At 40.6% G+C, this 19288-nt stretch overlaps 1 protein-coding gene across 2 annotated transcripts in view; it reads right to left on the reverse strand.

The window, feature by feature from the left end:
* LOC147886926 (transferases, transferring hexosyl groups) overlaps positions 1-1467 on the reverse strand; it is a 29073-nt gene extending 27606 nt beyond the window's left edge. For both annotated transcript variants that reach the window (XM_087394549.1, XM_087394548.1), the window contains exon 1: positions 1087-1467. In XM_087394549.1, coding sequence (XP_087250675.1) covers positions 1087-1429 — 343 coding nt within the window. In that variant the 5' untranslated portion in view covers positions 1430-1467. The remainder of the gene's footprint in view (positions 1-1086) is intronic.
* Positions 1468-19288: the final 17821 nt, after the last annotated feature.

Here is a 19288-nt window from a genome sequence, read left to right on the forward strand (position 1 = left end):
TAGTTAGTCTCTGGCCGTCAGCTCCAGGCAGCCTGAGCCGCCCTCAGCCTCCAGCAGACCAGCAGGACCCTGATCATCTGTCCGGAAGAACGAGCCTGCTTCTCTGCATCTGTATCCTACAGTACTATAAGAAGGAACAGCCCTTCATCTACAGCCTTGTACTTTCAGCCTTTCGGCAACAGTCGTATATCTCAGCTTATTGGCAGACAGTCATAATAAACAGCAAATGCTTTCGGGGTGTTTGAGGGACGGCATGGGGGGGGGTGTTGCGAAAATTGCAACCCAATCTTCCATTCCCTCACGTACACTCACAGATGCAAAGCACATGAGTTTGTGTACCTTCCATTTCAGTACATGATTCTGCACTCACAGTTAGATAACAGGCTAGAGAGAGAGTCAGTTCGTTCCCTGGCCTATTACACTTTGGGCAGCAATTTCTGAGGGGTCCATAGAGGCCGTAGGGATTGGGGTACAGCATCAGTGCATTGGGGCAGTACCAGCACATGGAGATCTGCAGCCATATGTTCCACCAATTGTAGGCCCTTTTAAGGCTCACTTTCAATTCAGCTCTTATTTGCAGCTTCCTGGCTTTGAAGTTAGAATTTAGCCCTTTGCCTTGTTAGTTAAGGCTTAATCTTTGTTCTTTATTTTCGTAGATTGCCCCAGAGGCCAATTCATACACCTAAAGCAAGGTTTATTTTAAGCCTCTCACAAATTCCAACAGGACAGCATACGTTGCTGGCTTTAATCAGCAAAGAGAAAGAGGATCAGAAAGCCCAGCTTCAAGTGCGAGGGTGAAAGACTTGAAGACAGAGATGGATGTGAGGATCCAAAGATCAACAGGATGGTGTTCCACTTTCTCAGGGAACTTAGGTGGCTTGCTGTGATGGCAGACATAAAGCAAAGCTACGCTTATTTCTCATCAGTACCCAAGCATAAGCTGCCATCTGGGTTTCTTGGTTTTATAAAATATCAACCTAACAGCGGATCGTGCTTCTCATTTTCCGTCGATCGTGTCTATTGTCTGTACAGCTTCGCTGCCTTCATATCCGAATTCTAGAATGCATAATGGGCAAGCAGGCATACCAGTATTGCCAATGAAACGTATGCTGAGAGGGAGAACAGGCAGAAACGCAAAAGTCTGCTCGTACTCGTAGCCACATTCAGCAATTCTGATATAATAAACACCATCCCAGACGACTGTAGACTCTAATTGTCTTCCGAGCCAGCCTCCGATGCCATTCAGGTGCTGTAAACTGTTTATAGAAGGTGTGGGATCTGCTGAAAGGCAAGGCGGATTGAGCGAGGCAGAGGTGTCGTAAGGGCGACCCAAAATGCGCCACAAGAGAGTGAGCGCCAGCAAAATGGCTCGCGAAAGGAGAGCGAGCTTCATCACTCTGATGGAGGAAGACGCCTTCCTGGTGGCCATGGCCTCTACTTTTTGGAGCTCTTTGTTGTAGCATATCAAAACAGTGTGACCCTGCTTTTAAATGAAGGCTTGTTGAGGTACTACTAAAGTTTATGAGGTGTGTATGTGAAGATCTCGAGTTCAAGTCTTGGTGATCTTGGAACTTTCAATTTCACTACAAACTCAAAACAAGATGAATTTTATTCATGTGGCTTGCCCCGAAATGGTGCACGGAAAGGGGGGTGAAAGGGGAGAATTTGAAGGGATACAAATAGCAAGTGCAACTTCCCCCAATCATAAAAATTCAAATAATTTTGAATTTTCCATTTCACAAAGAGAGCAAAACATTACTATAGCCTTCCTATATGGCAAGCCAAAAAGAAAAGGGAAGCCAAAGAACATATAATATTTTAGGATTAGGAACTAACACAATACTTAACACTAACCTCAATTTCAAAGAGACATGTTGACCAAATATAAAGAAAAAACGAGGGCCGGCCAGATAGCCAAAAAAATCTCTCGATCTTTTCATAAACCCTTAGTAGGACCAAAAAAGCCCTACTAAATGCATGAAAATAAATAAGGTAGCTGGAACCACTAATGGCTAATTCCCATCATTTTTTAGGGGATGGGTTTTTGAATTTGGGATGCTTTAAGTGGTGTGCCACATCAGTTCCGTGTGATGGAATGCCACTTCGAAAAATATTTTGCCTCGTACCTACACATCATGATGTATAGAGCATGTGGTGCCCGACCAAAAAAGGTCCAATGGCCATGCATTCACTCACTTAAACCTCACATATAGCAATGAGCCCCTTCCCCACACATCCCTTCAATCTACTCCACCTCCTTTGTCTCTAGATATGCCCCTCACCCTTTAGAGCATCCCTCACACTCATCCAGTCTCCTGCTCCAAGGTCCTCTATGGAGGCATGGGATGGTCTTCTAGGGCTAGGGTCACACAACAAATGGGACATGGCCAGCTCAATATGCTTCAGACTCCGTGGATGATCCCTTGTATGGATGCTATGGGCTAGGGAGGAGCAATAAGCACATGTTGCATATGAGAGGATCCTAAATGCAAGTAGTAGAAGGCACTTCAAGTGACTGCTCGGGTATAGATTGAAGGGGAGTGTCTTCTCCTCCTCCATCTTTCATGCTTCTCTTCCCACCTTAGTTGTCCATGTTCTCTATATCTTGTCTTGCTCATATCTCCTCATGTAAACTTAATTTTGGCTACATGGTGATGGTGTGTATCAAACTCATTTTAGGCACTTTTTAGCACCCTTTTAGGGCTTTCTAGCACTATTTTTTTCCACGATAAGTTTAGCACTTTTTTGGCGCTTTTATAGCACATAGGTAATTGTGGCATGGGGGAAATTAGCAAGGCACCACCTTGATTGCTTGTCTTGCCAGCTAGACATGAAATTGTGAAGCACATATTATGGGAGGATAAGCTTCCTCGGCTGAGTGTGTTTGGTCCTTCAAATCTCCTCAATTAAAAAAAAACAAGGTTGTCTTCCCTTATTTCAATTGGACAACCATGTTGCTTCACCTTCACTCTCCCATGTTTGTGTTTGCCATCACGAATGCATTCAATGGGATGCCCCTCAGAGTCTCTCTTTGCACGGAGCACTCGCTCCCACACATAACTTGAGCTACCAAACTTGATCTCCCTTGCAACACATATGAGGATCCAAGTAGCCTAAAAATGAGCCTTTATCATGTGAGACATGGGCATCTCGCAATGCTCCAAAATGACTGAATCTCATGTCATTCAAAACTTGTCAGGCGAGGTCAAAGTCTATATGTGTTTTGTAACAATGCACACTCCTACCTTTGAGTTTCTTGAATGGACTTAGATGGCAACCTGGATGATAAGATGGGAATTATTGGGAAATTAACTTTCAGCAGGCACACAAAGAATGCCAATGAAATAATAACAAAACATGGTACATGAAAAATATATTATTGTTTATTTTTGTATGTGAGTGATGCCATGAAGACATATATGGCTTGTCAATATGGCCCTTGCTCCCAAAGGGGATCCCTCAAGTGCCACATTGACTTTGGTTCTATACAAACTACAACACACGATGCAAAATATATGCAAAGTATACATGTGGCTTAGGTGTAGCAACACGTGTATGATAAATACTCCTTTTCCTTCGATCCTCCTTCAACTATTTTGAGTCTCCTTCAAGAATTGGATATGTGTAAATGATGCTAGTTTCCTTCAAGCTAGATATGTCTCAGAGTGTTTTCAAGGAATCAAATGTATTTTTGGAGTGTTTTTTAGGAATTGACATATTTTAAAGTCTTTCTAATATGTCTTAGAGTCCTTTCGAGGAATCAAAAGTACTCTAAAACATTGGACTTTAAATACTTTCAATTCCATGAAAGGACTCTAGAGCCTGAGAATGTATATCCCAAGTCCACCAATTGCTCGGTATGAGAGGATTGATGTCGGATCCACGAGGACAGGTAATTGATCTATGTATCCGTAGCAATCTGCGCAAGGGTTTATCTCTGACAGAATATATCATTTCCCGTTATGGTGCTTGCAAAGGAGTGGTGGATACTGCGGTACGAACATCAGATGCTGGATATCTCACACATAGGCTTGTCGAAGTAGTTCAACATATTGTTGTGTGTGAAAGAGATCGTGGGACTATCATGGGCATTGCTGTGAATCTTATTAGGGGGGGAGAGGGATCCACGCGAATGATACCACAACAGAGACTAGTTGGACGTGTGTTAGCAGGCAACGTATATCTAGATACGAGACGTATCGCTATGCGTAATCAGGATATTGATAATGAACCCGCCAGTAACTCAGTAGTAGCGACTGAACCGATATCTTAGAGCTTGACTCAAGGAATCGAAAGTATTATAAAGTCCTTTCAATATGTCTTAGAGTCATTTCGAGGATTTAAAGTCCTCAAACTTTAAAATAAAATCGAAAGTAATTTAAAGTCCTTGGACTTTAAAATACTTTTGATTCCTCAAAAAGCCTCTAAAACATATCCAAAAAGACTTTAACTCCTAAGCCTTCTGGTTAATGCTGCTATGGGCTTTTAGAGATATCCAACTCATGATCCTTTTGGTTGTAGCCACCATGTTGGTTGTGTTTGTTGTTCTTGTCTGTTCTAACCATAGGGTTGGTTTAGGACAATCACATTAACTAGTGTTTAAGTTGAACTAGCTCAGTGATAGAATGCTATTACAACCATCGACCAGGTTTGGGACTCCAACTAGCTCAGTGTTTGAACATGACACATATGTATTTTCTCCCTTTTCAATATGAATAATGGTAAAAGTTCGATAGTTAAACTATTACAAAACAACAATTTCAACCATTGGGCTAGTTTAAGACAATCATGTGAGCTCCAAGTTAGCCTAGCTTATTGCAACAACAGTTACTGTAATTGGTAAATTCCTTGCATTCCATCTCTTTTTTACAGATGTCCTTGAAACTCCATATTGTTGTGCCAAAAAATTGTCAATTAGTAATGAATTTGTTTTCTTGAATTTTGTTGATGCCCATAGACTCCTCACATTAGGATGGAGCTGCATCATTTCCACTTTGTAGCCAATCGCTAGAGCCATGTTGGTCCTTTTGATTGACAACATCTTCGATGTTGTACACCCAAGCAATTTCTTGTTTGTTTCAGGGACACTAACATAGTTAATGCCACCCTCTTTGTAGCTAGTTGATCTAATCTATGAAGCCCTTTACTTTGTGTAGGCCATTTCTCAAGTTAGAGACTAAACTCACGTGGGTGTACATCTCTCAAGGTGTTGGTAGATTTGTCACAGTACAAATTTTGGGTGCAAGCTAAAGCTTTCAAAGACTCGAGACTTGGTAGTCATTAGAATGGCCTATAGTTACTACCTCAAATGCTCCCACCAATCATGAGACCACAACTCATGCTCTTTGTTCTAATGGCAATATTGGAATGCATGGATCTGCTCCCACTAACTATTGTTGCATTGCAAAGTACCTTTTTTCTTCACATTGTTTCTCCCTCTGCAAACGTGGCAAACATGCCTTCCATTGCCATTTTGATACTATGCCATTTCTTTCCTCACCCCTCAATCTACTCCTTGTGCCTTGATCAAGCTTTTCAGTTGTCCTATGTTGAAGCCTCTATCTGGTTCTGTTGTAACCCATGATGTCCTACATATTGCCATGACAATTAATGAATCAGGAAAGCAGAGACCATTGTGAGACTAATAAAAAAAGGAAGACGATGAGTTCAACTTACCCGAATAAATGAGGAAAATAATACTAAATGGTTGTGTGTGCTAAAAGGAGATACCTTGCAATGTATCACAATGCATGGAAACATGACTTTCATGTACCATACTCAAGATTTGTGAGAGTGGAAGGCACAAAAATCCGAAAGCCCATGCAAGAGATGTGAAATTTTAGCAGTCATGTTTCCCCTCCAATGATACACATTAGCAAATTGAATACACTAATTTCCCCCATAGCGAGTGCAATGTGGCCTAAAGGGTGTATGCATGATAAGGTAGTACAAAAAGTGGTGTTCGAGACATTGCTATGTTGGTGCTTTTAACAGTGCTTTGCAGTGTACAATGTCTGAACATTAAAAAATCTAGCCCATAACTGAATTCAGCTGCACGTCTTTTTGTAACAACCCTGCAATGCAAATCTGTAACGACCTCGTCGTGTTTCTACCCCCCACAACCTCCTCTCTCTCTCTCTCTCTCTCTCTGTCCCTGTCTCTGTCACTCTCTCTCTGTTTCTCTCGTTCTCCCTCCTTGCATCTCGAGCTCTATTTGTTCATCTTTCACGCTGTGCAAGAGGAAGGTGCTTTGAGCTCTCTCTCTCTCTCTCTCTCTCTCTCTCTCTGTCTCTGTGTGTGTGTATCAATTTTAGTGAGTTTGTTGTTGGTCTTGTGTCCAACTTGCCCATCAAATCTTTGATATTGATTCAAACAATTCTAATAAATTCCTTCCACAATGTTGGTCTGTTTACGTTCATGGAAAATGCACTATTGTTTGTGTTGATTCTGCAATTCTGGTAATGCTCTCTGCCCAGCCATCTGTCTGAAGACAAGAAACATGGTTGTGGGTTTAATTCCTATCAGTGTCTCTTGGTTGATGCTCTCAAGCAACCGTAGCCTACACACACACACTCTCTCTCTCTCTCTCATGCTCTTCAGTTGTTTTATTTCTCTGTAAACACATTGTTATACCATCTATTCGGTGATCCTCTTGCTCAGTTGTGTTGTGTCGAACTATTCAGACATACTTTCTTTAACATGGAGGGTACGTAGATGATTTCAAGAAGCCACAATGATTTGTGCAGATGCTCCATCCCTGCATCCTCAACGTGCACCCATTGTGCTCGAGACCAGCACACAGTTATAAGGGAATATGAAGCGAGAAGAAAAAGGAAACAATGCAACAAAGCAAGGCTTCAAGAGTCCAATCTCACTACTGATGAAAGAAAGAGGGAAAAAGTTTGTCACGACGTGGCAATGTTTTTTCTCAACAAACAGCTCGAATGGACAGTGGAGCAAAGAGAGACATATTGGATAGATTACAGGCACATCCTACCCTGAGAGTAGCTCAACAGTGCTACTAGTTGCTTGTTGTGGTTAGTCTAGTTACTATAACATAGTGCTTGATAGTGCTCGTTAGTGCTTCAAGTACTACTTGTTTATTGCAACACTGTAGTTTCTATTATTGCTTAAGAGTGGTTATTAGTGCTTTGTTAGTACTTGCTAATGCCACATATAAGTTATTGGTGCTTGGTAGTGCTTGTTTGTGCTACATATTTCATGTTACTTCCACTCACTATCACATAGTGCTTGTTAGTTCAGTAACCTGCTAATTAGTACCTGTTAATACTTGTTGGTGCTAATTAGTGCTTGTTAGTGCTAGTTAGTTCAGTAACCTGCTAATTAGTACCTATTAATACTTGTTGGTGCCAATTAGTGCTTGTTATTTTAGTAACCTACTAATTAGTACCTGTTAATACTTGTTGATGCTAATTAGTACTTGTTAATACTTGTTAGTGCCTTGTTAGTTCAGTAAATTGCTAATTAGTACCTGTTATTGGTTTTTAGTGCATGTTAGTTCAGTAACCTACTAATTAGTACTACTTAATGACATGTTATTTCGTGCTTGTTAATTTAATGGTATCTAGTGTTGCTTGTTTTTTCTTGTTAGTGCCTGATAATGCCCATTAGTGCCTGTTAGCGCCTGTTAGTGTTGCTTGCTATTGCCCCACTTAGTGCTTGTTAGTGCCTGTTAGTTCAGTAACCTGCTAATTAGTACCTGTTAGTGCCTGTTAATACTTGTTGATGCTTGATCATAATTTGATCACTTTTGTAGATAAAATTTTTTATCACATTGGATGTTTTCGTTGAGTTATTTATAGAGTTTAAGAAAAATTATCCAGACATCACAATGCAACAACGCTCATTTGAACGATTAAAACCATTTTTTGTCCGTAAATTAAAGGATAGATATACATGTTGCTGCATTCAACATGTCCAAATGACCTTCTTGAAAGACTCCATCAATATCATTCGTCGTCCCAACACCGGTCTGCATGGAGCGCATTGTTATTGGCAATTGTGAAATATGTGCAAGGGACAATACTGGAGCTGTTTGTAAAGCTTCTAACCATACATACACTGGCGTTACGTGCCTTTGGGAAAGTGTGTTGTGTCAGAAGCCTTCAGGAAGCATGTACTATCACTTGAAATGCCTCATGGGAGAATGTACTAGTTGTGGGCCAAAAATTCTTTTGGCGTGCCCACAAGAGAAGGCTGACTCTACCCACCATGTTTCCGTTAAGGGTTTTGAGGATCTAGACGTAATTGTTGGAAAACAGGGGGAGAAAAAAAGAAGAAAGGTGCTCACATTCAAGAAAATGACAGCAGTGCCTTGTTACGAATGTCTCGAGATTGCATGAAGAAGTTCATTCAGCATAACTTCATATAAAAGTGGCAAGCTGAACAATTTAAAGAGTGTTAGCAAAGGTTTCCTGAAGATGTTATTGTGTCTGTGGTGGCTTTTGCAGAAAATTACACCTTTAAGGAACAAAATGAGATACAATCTATGCACTAGCACTCAGACCAAGTCACTATTCTTGTTCAAATAACATATGTTTGGACAAGAGGTGAGGTTCAAAAAAAATCCATTTCTACATATCTAATGACAAGGTGCATGATACGCTATTTGTTCAGCATTATTTTATGCTACATCACAGTTGGTTGTGGCAGGACAAGATTTAGCACTAAAGCAGCATTGGGTTTGGTCAGATGGTGCAGCTTCCTAGTTTAAAGCGAGACAGCCTTTTTTCTTTGTTACAAGGTATCCTTCCTTAACTAACTTGAAGATGACATGGAATTACTTTGGCTCTGGGCATGGAAAGGGTGAGCATGATGGAGCAGGAGCTGTTGTGAAAAGAGCCTTGACACATGAGCAATTGAAGGAAAATTCAAAGAAGCTTACTTGTGCTGCTGATGTGGTGAGTTTTTTGCGTTCAGATCTCTCAAATGGAGCTCAAGCCTCCTATTCATCAAAAGAAAGGAATATAAGAAGGTTGTTTTGGGAGGTGAAGGTAGGAGAAGTGGATAGATCAGTAGCATGGGACTGTGCTCCTATTCCCCTGGTGCAATTGCTGCACTCGATCTCTGGATTCTCAAAGCACAAATGCACAGAGCTCAGAACGCGAAAGTTGTCATGCTATTGTTGTGCTTGCATTTCAGGTTCTTGGAATAGATGTTGCAATAAAGCATATGTGACAGGTTGGGAATATCAACTTATTGTCCCTGGAGAGGACATGTAAGCTGACGAAAACCCTTGTGATGATCTTGTATATGAAGGACATCATGATACATTGAGTGATGCTCTCTATGTTGGAAACAACTTTGCAGTCAATGCAGAGGCAGAAAATGATGAGGGTGCAAATTTCTATGTCCTACGGTGGACTGCCAAGAAGGAGCTTGCAAATCAAAATTTGAAGGATGTATGGGGAAACATCATTCCATCTGGTGGTGAAGGGGTTGTACTATGGAGAGAAGGCAGATAACTATTACTACCTTCTGATAATGAACCCAAGGTTTTTTTGTATTCTCACCTTGTCAGAGCTATAAAGTTTCCCATGGTGGAACTTATGGATGGTAACAAGCTATTCTTCATGTCGAATGAGGCATATGAAGCCATATACAACAGCATGCCTTTTGAGATGTAAACATCATAGTTCTAATGTCTTCTCATACTTTCATGAATGATTGGGAATGTCACCCTACAATAGTATGCATTGCTATACTTTAAATGGCTACCACCCTTTCATTCCATGTATATAGTGATTAGCTTGTATGAGTGGTTAGAGCTAGTAGTTGGTGCTGCTACTACATAGTGCTACTAAAAAGTGGTGTATATAGTGTTGCTAGTCCTGCCTAGTGATGCTACTAATTAGTAATGCTACTGCTACTAATTAGTGATGCTACAAATTGCTGTTACTAGTGATGTTACAAACTGGTGCTACTAAAAAGTGGTGTATAAAGTGCTACTAGTCTTGCCTAGTGATGCTACTAATTAGTAATACTGCAGCTACTAATTAGTGATGCTACTAATTAGTACTACTAGTGCTGTTACAAATTGGTAATGCTACTAAGTAGTGTTGCTACTACCACTAGTTAGTGTTGTAGCTGCTAGTTGTTAGTGCTCCTGCAAGTGGTTGGTGCTGTTGTAGTGCCAGTAAGTACTGCTAGTAGTGGTACTCAGTGCTTGGCTTAGATGAGTGGTTAGAGCTGTAGTCGGTGCTGCTACTACATAGTGCTACTAAAAAGTGGTGTATATAGTGCTGCTAGTCTTGCCCAGTGATGCTACTATAGTGCTGCAACTGCTAGTTGTTAGTGCTACTGCAAGTGGTTGGTGCTGTTGCAGTGCCAATAAGTGTTGCTAGTAGTGGTACTCAGTGCTCAATATGGTTAGTGTCTTCCATCAGATTGCAAAAAGGATTTTAATTTTATGTACCTCCCAAGGACATTCTATTAATTTTAAGCACATAATATTATAAAACACAAAGTAGGAGTTGAAATAAGAACACTATGAATGAGTGTTTGTTTCAACTGGACAAGGAATCCAATTAGTCTTCCATCTCAAAAAAGGCAAAGTATAGGCAAAAATGAATGATTTTTATAAAAGTTATTAATGATGTACAAAAAAGGTTGGTATCCCACTACATGCATCTGCTTCCATCTTCAATACTCTTTCCAGCAGTAGTTTCTTATCATATACTCCATAATGTCAATGGACTCCTCATTATGGAAGAGGTCATGCTCAAAATGTGCCATGTAGGATTGGCGATCCTCCACTTGCAGCCACACAAACAACCATGGCGCAACGTTGTCCATCAAATAGGAGCACATTTCTTCATCACTTTGCATCTCAAACTTTGGAAGCACTCTCAAGGTTCCAGCTGGGTTTCTACAAATCTTGTACAAGGAGTCACCCAAAATAATACTATTGGCTATTGATAAGTGAGTGAAGTTGTTTTAGATGGTCGGCAAGTCCTTGAATATAATGAGCTTCGGACTCAACAATCTTCCTTGAGAATCCATCATGAATCCAATATTGTGACAGTCTTCCCAGGACTGTTATCTTTCGAAATAGTTCAGCAAAGCATGTGCTTAGGATGTTGGTTACTTTTGTTCTTCTAGTTGTGCTCCAAAGAAAAAGTTCGAACCATGACAAATAGAATTCCAAGAAGGCAACAACATCTTTACGAATAAACATGGTCCATCCCGTGCGCCCACCATTGCTTTCCATCAAGTGTGCATAGGATGGGGGTCCATCGCCATGATATGACTCAATGACCTTCACTAGTAGGCTGTTCAAATATAAGATTACAACTCTTCTTTCTTGATGGAGAGGCACTGGTACCACTATCGATGGAATCGTGGAGGTGGAGGCAGGGATAGGAGCTGCAGGTGATCCATCAACGGGACGTCTATAGGTCCCGAAGGCTTTGGCTTCAGTCTTTCCAATATGTCTAGACACCTCTTGTGAATCCAATCCCATTTTTTTCCTTCCCTCCTCTATTGCCTCTTCTGCCTCCTAGCGATATGTTTTTGGCGTGCCTTTTTTTCATGGTCTACTGATGTGGATGGCCAACTGCAAGCCTGCTTCCCTTTCTGCCAATACATCGAATCTTGGACCACATTGTTTGGCTGAAATACATTTGGATAGATAAACATGATAGGTTTAAGTACAGGATTCTAATAGTCAATCACATTTTAAATACAGTTTTTAGAAATAGTATATCTCGACAGAAATTAAATATAGGTTGAATTCCATAATTTAAAATAGATTTTAAATACAAATGATAAATAAATATTAAGAACACATGTTGAAATACCTATTTTAACTATTTTGGAATCATTCAAATCTGGGCAATTTAGTTTGAAGGACACTTGAACAACTCAAATCATCCACAGTGATGATGGTGAACTAGTTCAAATCTTACTACATACAAGACAAGGTCAAATGACAAATAAATCCACTACAATGTGCTAACACTCTTAATTGAAAGTATAAAATAACTTGATGCCATGTAAAGCAAAGACAGAATTTCATTTGTGTAACCACAAAATCATACAACTCCCAGTGATGGAATCACAAAATGCTTCAAATTGATAAACTTTGCATAGATCCATACAAATCTCTAAATACTAAGTTTTTGTCAAAGCTCTTGATACTGAGCATGCCCATTAACAGATACAATGTAAGCTATAAGTCTTCACTGCCCATAGGGCCATCTGGGGCTACAACTTCCTTGCAAGCTCTGGGCTTTAAGTGCAGACCATGTGAGGGAGTTGTTTTTGCTTTTGGACCAGTAGCACTACCTCGTGGAGGCATCGGTGTGCTCTACTTTTCTACCGGGACATCTGCAAGCTTGGCACTAGAGCCTACAACAACTGCAAGACTTTTTTCCTTTTGCTCCCTACTGCTAGCTCTGCTCTTGGTCTCCGGGGTTCTTCTGCACCATGAGACATGTGAAGGCATAGACTGTAAATTTTAGGCACATGTTCATCTTTCGACTCTAAAATTATTGAAAAGCCAAAACTGTCTCACCTTTTTCCAATCCATTCGTCTTTCGTTTCTTTGGTCTTTTACTAATAAAACTCTGCAGCAGCAGGTCATCCTCCTCTATAGAAACATCCTACCCTGCAGGTTCATCGTCCCCTGTAGGGGATTTCTCTTTCTCTTTCTGTTCAGCTAGAGGGGAATTCCCCTTTCCACTACTGTGCATTTCACTTACATCCTCCTTCCTATGAAGGAGTTAAGCGGAGACAAACGGTCACATTCAGTCCGCTTTCATGATGAACCTGCTTGAGACATTTGCAGCCCTGCAAGTAACAACAACAGTTAAGTGACTGAAAGTTAACAAGACTTAAATGCAGGAAATAGTCTCTAATAGTGCTTATGTTATTTGCAACTCTTGTTTGAGCTCTAATAGTGCTCTACTAGTCCTACTTCATGCTAGGCTTATGCTTTTTGGTGCAAGTTAGTATTCAATTAGTGCTATAATAGTGCTCTAATAGAGCTTTCTACATTTTAGTACTCTAACAGTGCTCAATTAGTACTAACTAGAGTTCCAGTACCTGTTAGTCCTCTAATAGTGGTGAAATAGTGCTCTAATAGTGCTTCTTAGTGCACTGTAGTCGGTTTGATCTATGCTAGAACTTACTAGAGTTCTAGTACCTGATAGTCCTCTAATAGTGCTATAGTAGTGCTTCTTAGTGCCTTAATAGTGCTCTATTAGTGAATGTTAGTACACTATTAGTGTTGGTTAGAGCTATGCTAGAACTTCTTAAGAGTTCAAGTACATGTTAGTCCTCTAATAGTGCTCTAGTAGTGTTGTAATAGTGTCCTCCAAGGCTATGCTATAACTTGATATAGTCTAAGTGCCTAATACTACTCTATTAGTGCTCTAATAGTGCTATAATAGTGCTTTTGTTAGTGCACTATTAGTGTTGGTCAAAGCTATGCTAGAACTTCTTAAGAGTTCAAGTACATGCTAGTCCTCTAATAGTGCTCTAATAGTGTTGTAATAGTGTCCTCCAAGGCTATGCTATAACTTGATATAGTCCAAGTGCCTAGTACTACTCTATTAGTTCTCTAATAGTACTTTTTAGTGCACTTAGTGTTGGTTAGAGCTACACTGGAACTTCTCAAGAGTTCAGGTACATGTTAGTCCTGTAATAGTGTTGTAATAGTGTTGTAATAGTATATTCCATGGCTATGCTATAACTTGATATAGTCCAAGTGCTTGGTACTACTGTAATAGTGCTCTAATAGTGATCTATTAGTGCTTGTTAGTGCATTATTAGTGTTGGTTAGAGCTACACTAGAACTTCTCAAGAGTTCAAGTACATGTTAGTCCTCTAATAGTGCTCTAATAGTGTTCTCCAAGGCTATGCTAGAGCCACACTAGAACTTCTCAAGAGTTCAAGTACATGTTAGTCCTCTAATAGTGCTATATTAGTGTTGTAATAGTGTTCTCCAGGGCTATCCCAAAACCTAGTGCTTGGCACAACTGTAATAGTGCTTGTTAGTGCACAATTAGTGTTGGTCAAAGCTAAGCTAGAACTTCTTAAGAGTTGCAGTACATGTTATTCCTCTAATAATGGTCTACTAGTGGTACAATAGTGCCTGTCAGTGCAGTAACACTGTAAGTCAATGGTGTGTTGGTACTTGTTATGTGCTCCAATGGTGCAGGTCAAAGATGTGCTACTACTGTAATAAATATTGTAAGTGCTATGCTAGAGCTCTAAACAATGGCCAAGGTAGTGTTGGTGAAAACTTACCTCCAAAGCTGATTCAAGCATGTAGTTTTGTGTCCTCATGTGGTGGTCGATGTGCACCTACCACCAATGACCATGCAACACCATTTATTTGTTGTCCATAACCCAGATGCATGCACTCTTGCTCGATGGCACATAATTATGTGAAGCAAAATAGATGGTACGGGTGTTTGCATGGTAGCATGCAAACACCCTATACCTCATCATCATGGCCAAGGCCGCACCCAACACAAGAACTAGAAACTATCGAAGGGATTCTAATCCTAGTGGCTTGCTGCTAGCATGGCACAGGAGGCTGCAAACTTGTAGAGGCTCCACTCCGCACATGTTGTACCATCTTTCGAGCAAACTCTACATGCACCTCATATTCCCTCAGATCCACTTCTTGTCGGTGTGCTTCTTCCTATAAACACATGAATAATTGAAAACCATCTCCCAGGTGTTTGAAAAAATCAAAGTCTTGCAAGCACCAAAGTTTGCGTAGGTGAGACCAACATACCTCTGCAGAATCCACGGTAGCTTGAACATTGCCGGAGCTATCGACCTCCATGTAGGCAAGCATAGATTTCAAAGTTTCTATTCTAACATGTAGATTCTATTTTTTTGGTTCTGCTGTAGTCTCATATGCCTCCATGGCATTGGCCATATCATTCTTCATCTTGCGGGCTGCTAAGCTAACACCTCGAGTTTCATGTAGCGAGCATTTTGCCTTCTCAAGAGACTCTGCTACCTTTTTGTATTCCTTCCTCACTGCAGCTAGCATCTTTTCTCTGTCTTGCAACAGTACCACTGCAGATTTGAAATTCTCCGACCTGGCATCTTCTGCACCTGGGGTTGGCCACCCTTGGCTGCTCCCATCAAAACAAATGCTTCCACCAACAAAAGGTTGGGAAGCTAGAGGAGTTTTAGATTTCCTCTCACTGTCGTCCTTCTTATTCCTACTCAGCCACTTGTTGAACTTTTGCTAGAGCTTGTCTTGATGTTGGACTAGGGAGATTATGCTCGCAGCAAAATCTGCCCAAGCAATCAACCTTGTGTTTGTACGACCATCCTATCCATACTCATAAGCAAATCCTCTCGCAAACGAGAGGGACAACTCCAAGTTGATTGGAGGTTCTTGATAGACCTTCAGATGAAATTCCAGAAGCTAGAAGTACAACTCGGGCCTAACAAATCGGCACTTTATTTTTTATTTCCCTTGCCTAAGGTGGGAAAAAACAGTCAACCAGAACCTATTCGAAACATCAAGTTCTGTGAGTTGGTGCAGGTTCAGGCCATACTCTACGTCGAATCCCTCCTTGGTCTTGCAAAACACCTTCTGGCATTAGTGTCAATGTGGGGTGCTTTAAACCTTGACATTGCCCCAAAAAGTGCATTGAATACTGATACTACAAATTTAAAATATAGACAGTTAGAGAAACAACTAATATGGACTGCAAAAAAGGAAAGAGATATCCTATTAAAGACACAGTTAAAATAGATATAGATTGTGTTACACACTTATAGAAATAGACAGACAAAGAAACACACTTATAGAAATAGATAGACAGATAGATTGTGTTACATACTTATAGAAATAGATAGACAGAAACACTTACAGAAACATACAGACATAAACACACTTAACAAAAACACACAGACATAGAAACATTTATTACAGATATAGATATATTGAAAAAAAACTTTGACAGGAGGTTCAAGCAGAGGACTATCAATACTATAGTTCAGCATTTGTATACTGGGATTTGTTGGTGCAGCTCGTTGGGATTTCTATACAATTCTCTCGATTCATAGTGTAAGTTAAGAAACAGTATGTGGGGGTTAAAGGTCACTATGCCTTTACCCCGGTTATGTACAATACTCAAACACATATATAAATGAATGAAAAAGAAGATTAGGGTGGTTCTGCACCCACCAAAACTTGTGTGGCTCTCTGTCTCTCTCTCTCCCTCTTCCATTCTTGCTTTCGTTGAGAGCACTCTCAATTGGTATCAGAGCCCGAGTGATCTAGCTGAGCGTGCGTGAATGCTTAGAAGCTCAGCAGCTCTGTGGGAGGAAGGAGAAGCTCTGTGGGAAGCTTTGTGGGTGACTTTACTTGCATCCGAGTGTGCAGAGATCTTGGAGGAATCTTTGGAAAAGTCACTTTTGGTTTTGCGAAGTGGTTTTGAGAGCCTGTTAAGTGTTTTCAAAGAAAAAGTCGTTTTTTGAGCTTTTCCCTGTTCTGTTCGATGACAGAGACTCCATAGTGACTTGTAGAGGCAACTATTGCTTGCTTTTGGTGTCCAATTCACTTCAAGAGCTTGGAAACACCTTCATTCTTGAATCTTGGATCATTTCAATGGATTTCTGGCTCACTGTGTCAATTTCTGTGTTTTTCTGCCCGGGTGTTGGAACTCAAGTTTGGAGCAACCATTTGCAGATCTATCAGTTCTAGTGGACTCAGGAGGTTTAAAACTTCTATGTTGCTCATCATTCGCACTTCAGTGGAGTTTACAAACAGCTCTATTTCTAAAAACGTTTTTCAGTCCGTGTGTTGGACCCAATGATTGAGACCACGGTTTCCAAAACCGTCTGTCCCATTGCATTCCGGACGCCTAAAAACCCCTACATGTTAGTTCTTACGTGATTCGGTGAGGATTTTCAGAGTTATAGATCTCTATGTATTTGCTTTCGTCTCTCTGTTATGCATTTTTCATTCTAAGGTTTTGAAACCTTAGATTTATGCCACATGGCAGTGGATAAGTGTTGACTCCCATTTCTCACTCATCGGTTAGGATTTTGGAGTTTCGGCAAAAAAGAGCTATTTGCAGATTTTCTTGCTGAGTCCGATTATGCAATGGCGCCCATGTTTTGAGGCATCTCAGGTTCTATTTTCAATAGCGGTCATTACCGTGGGACTATGATTTCTTGAGCATACCTTATGCAAATCACTCTGGTTGTAGTTTGAGCAGTGTGCGCTCATTCGTGGTGTGCATTGGGTTGCAATGGATAATTTACAGGCCATTTGGATGCATTGCACTCCGTATTGGATGCGCTGATAGGCCTAAATTGCCTTGTGGGATGCTATTTTTAATGGACGCTTTGCACATGGATGCTATTTTATGCTGAGGGACAGCTTTGACACATTGCAGGTGATGCACTGGTAGTGCTATGCTCTCTTGGATGAGATATTATTAATGCATATGCCAGTGGACGGTGTTTATGCTTGAGTCATTTGGCACTTATTGGCATTTTGGATTGCCATTGCAGTTGGCATTTTCTTTTGGGCTAGATTTGCTCATAGGGATGCATAGTATATGCACATGAGTCAGATGCTTTGAGACATGAGTTTTGGTGATATTTCACTCTATTGTGGCATACACATTTGGGTGCACCTGGTATTTGGTGTGATTCTCTCTTGTAGGCACTAGCATTTAGGATTTTTCTTTATTTACATTATGGCATCCTCTTCCATGTCTAAAAAGGAGTTTTTCAACATTAAAAAGTTTGATGGGACAAACTTTTCTTTGTGGAAAGAACAGATAAGGGATGTGCTCATTCAAAAGAAGCAGATTAAACCCTTGGCAGGGATTAAAGCTAAGCCTGCAAATATGTCTGAGGATGATTGGAATGAGTTGGATGCATTAGCAAAGTCTACTATTAGACTTCATCTTGCAGAGTCAATTTATTTCACAGTAGTAAATGAGCAAACTACGGAAGATTTGTAAAAGAAACTGTGTGCCACTTATGAGAAGGAAACTGCCTCTAATAAAGTTTACCTCATGAAGAGGTTGTTTGAGCTGCAGATGAAGGAAGGGGTCTCCATTGCTTCTCACTTGAATGAATTCAATATTATTTTCAGCCAGCTTTAGGCTCAGAAGATGAATTTTGATGCGGAGACTAAGGCAATATTTCTCTTATGTTCATTGCCATCCTCATGGGATACCTTCCGTACAGTTGTCAGTAACTCTGTACCTGGTGGAGTACTGAAATTTGATGATGTTATCGGTAGCTTGTTGGCCGAGGAGATTAGACGGAAGTCTATGGACGGCAACAAGCAGGATGCAGTCTTAAATGTGCAAAGGGGCAGATCACAGTTCAGGGGGAAGTCCCAAGAAAAAGGGAAGTCTCGTAGCAAATCCAGGGCACAGAACATTGAGTGTTACCACTGTGGCAAGAAGGGCCATATGAAAAAGGATTGCTACAAGCTGAAAAGAGAGCAAAAGGATAAGAAAAAGAATGCGAATTGGGGTGCAAATCAAAAGGAAGAGAGTCCAAGGGAGGACAAAAGAAAAGTGAAGATTGAGGAGATCAATGCAGTCACACATGATAGTGACAATGACGTTCTCTTCATGTCTAGTTTATCTACAGAGTTGCTTACCACTTCAGATGACGCATATTTCCAAGATTGGATTTTGGATTCTGGTGCTTCATTCCATGTTACTCCCCATAGGGAATGGTCTTATGACAGTGGAAAGACAAGTTGTGTGCATCTTGGAAATGACTATGCATGTGACATAGTGGGAGTAGGTGACATAAAGTTTTCTTTTGCAAATGGGTCTGCATTTATTTTAAAACATGTGAGACATGTGCCTAAGTTGACCAAGAGTCTTATTTCAGTGGGTCAGCTAGATGATGCTGGTTTTCACACCACTTTTGGCTTTCAGAGTTGGAAAATTCAAAAGGACTCTATGCTTTTGGCCAAGGGTGCCAAGTGTGGGACTTTGTATCCCTTACATGTATCAGGGGTATTTGATCATGTTGTTGCAATAACCAAGTAGCCAAGAACTTCTTTGTGGCATTGGAGGTTGGGGCACATGAGCCAGAAGGGAATGAAACTCTTATGCCATTTGGGATATGTACTGCATTTGAGTTTCTCTAATTTTGAATTTTGTGAGCACTGTCTCTATGGGAAGCAGACTAAATCAGCCCATAAAAGAAGGGGAAAGAAAGAGTTTGAAAAGCTTGATTTGGTGCATTCAGACGTATGTGGTCCCATGCCTACATGGTCATTAGGCAGGGCTGAATACTATGTGACATT

This window comes from Dipteris shenzhenensis, chromosome 23 (assembly GCF_047967505.1).
Source record: "Dipteris shenzhenensis isolate YYH24624 ecotype China chromosome 23, Dip_SZ_1.0, whole genome shotgun sequence".
NCBI classification, from domain to species: domain Eukaryota; kingdom Viridiplantae; phylum Streptophyta; class Polypodiopsida; order Gleicheniales; family Dipteridaceae; genus Dipteris; species Dipteris shenzhenensis.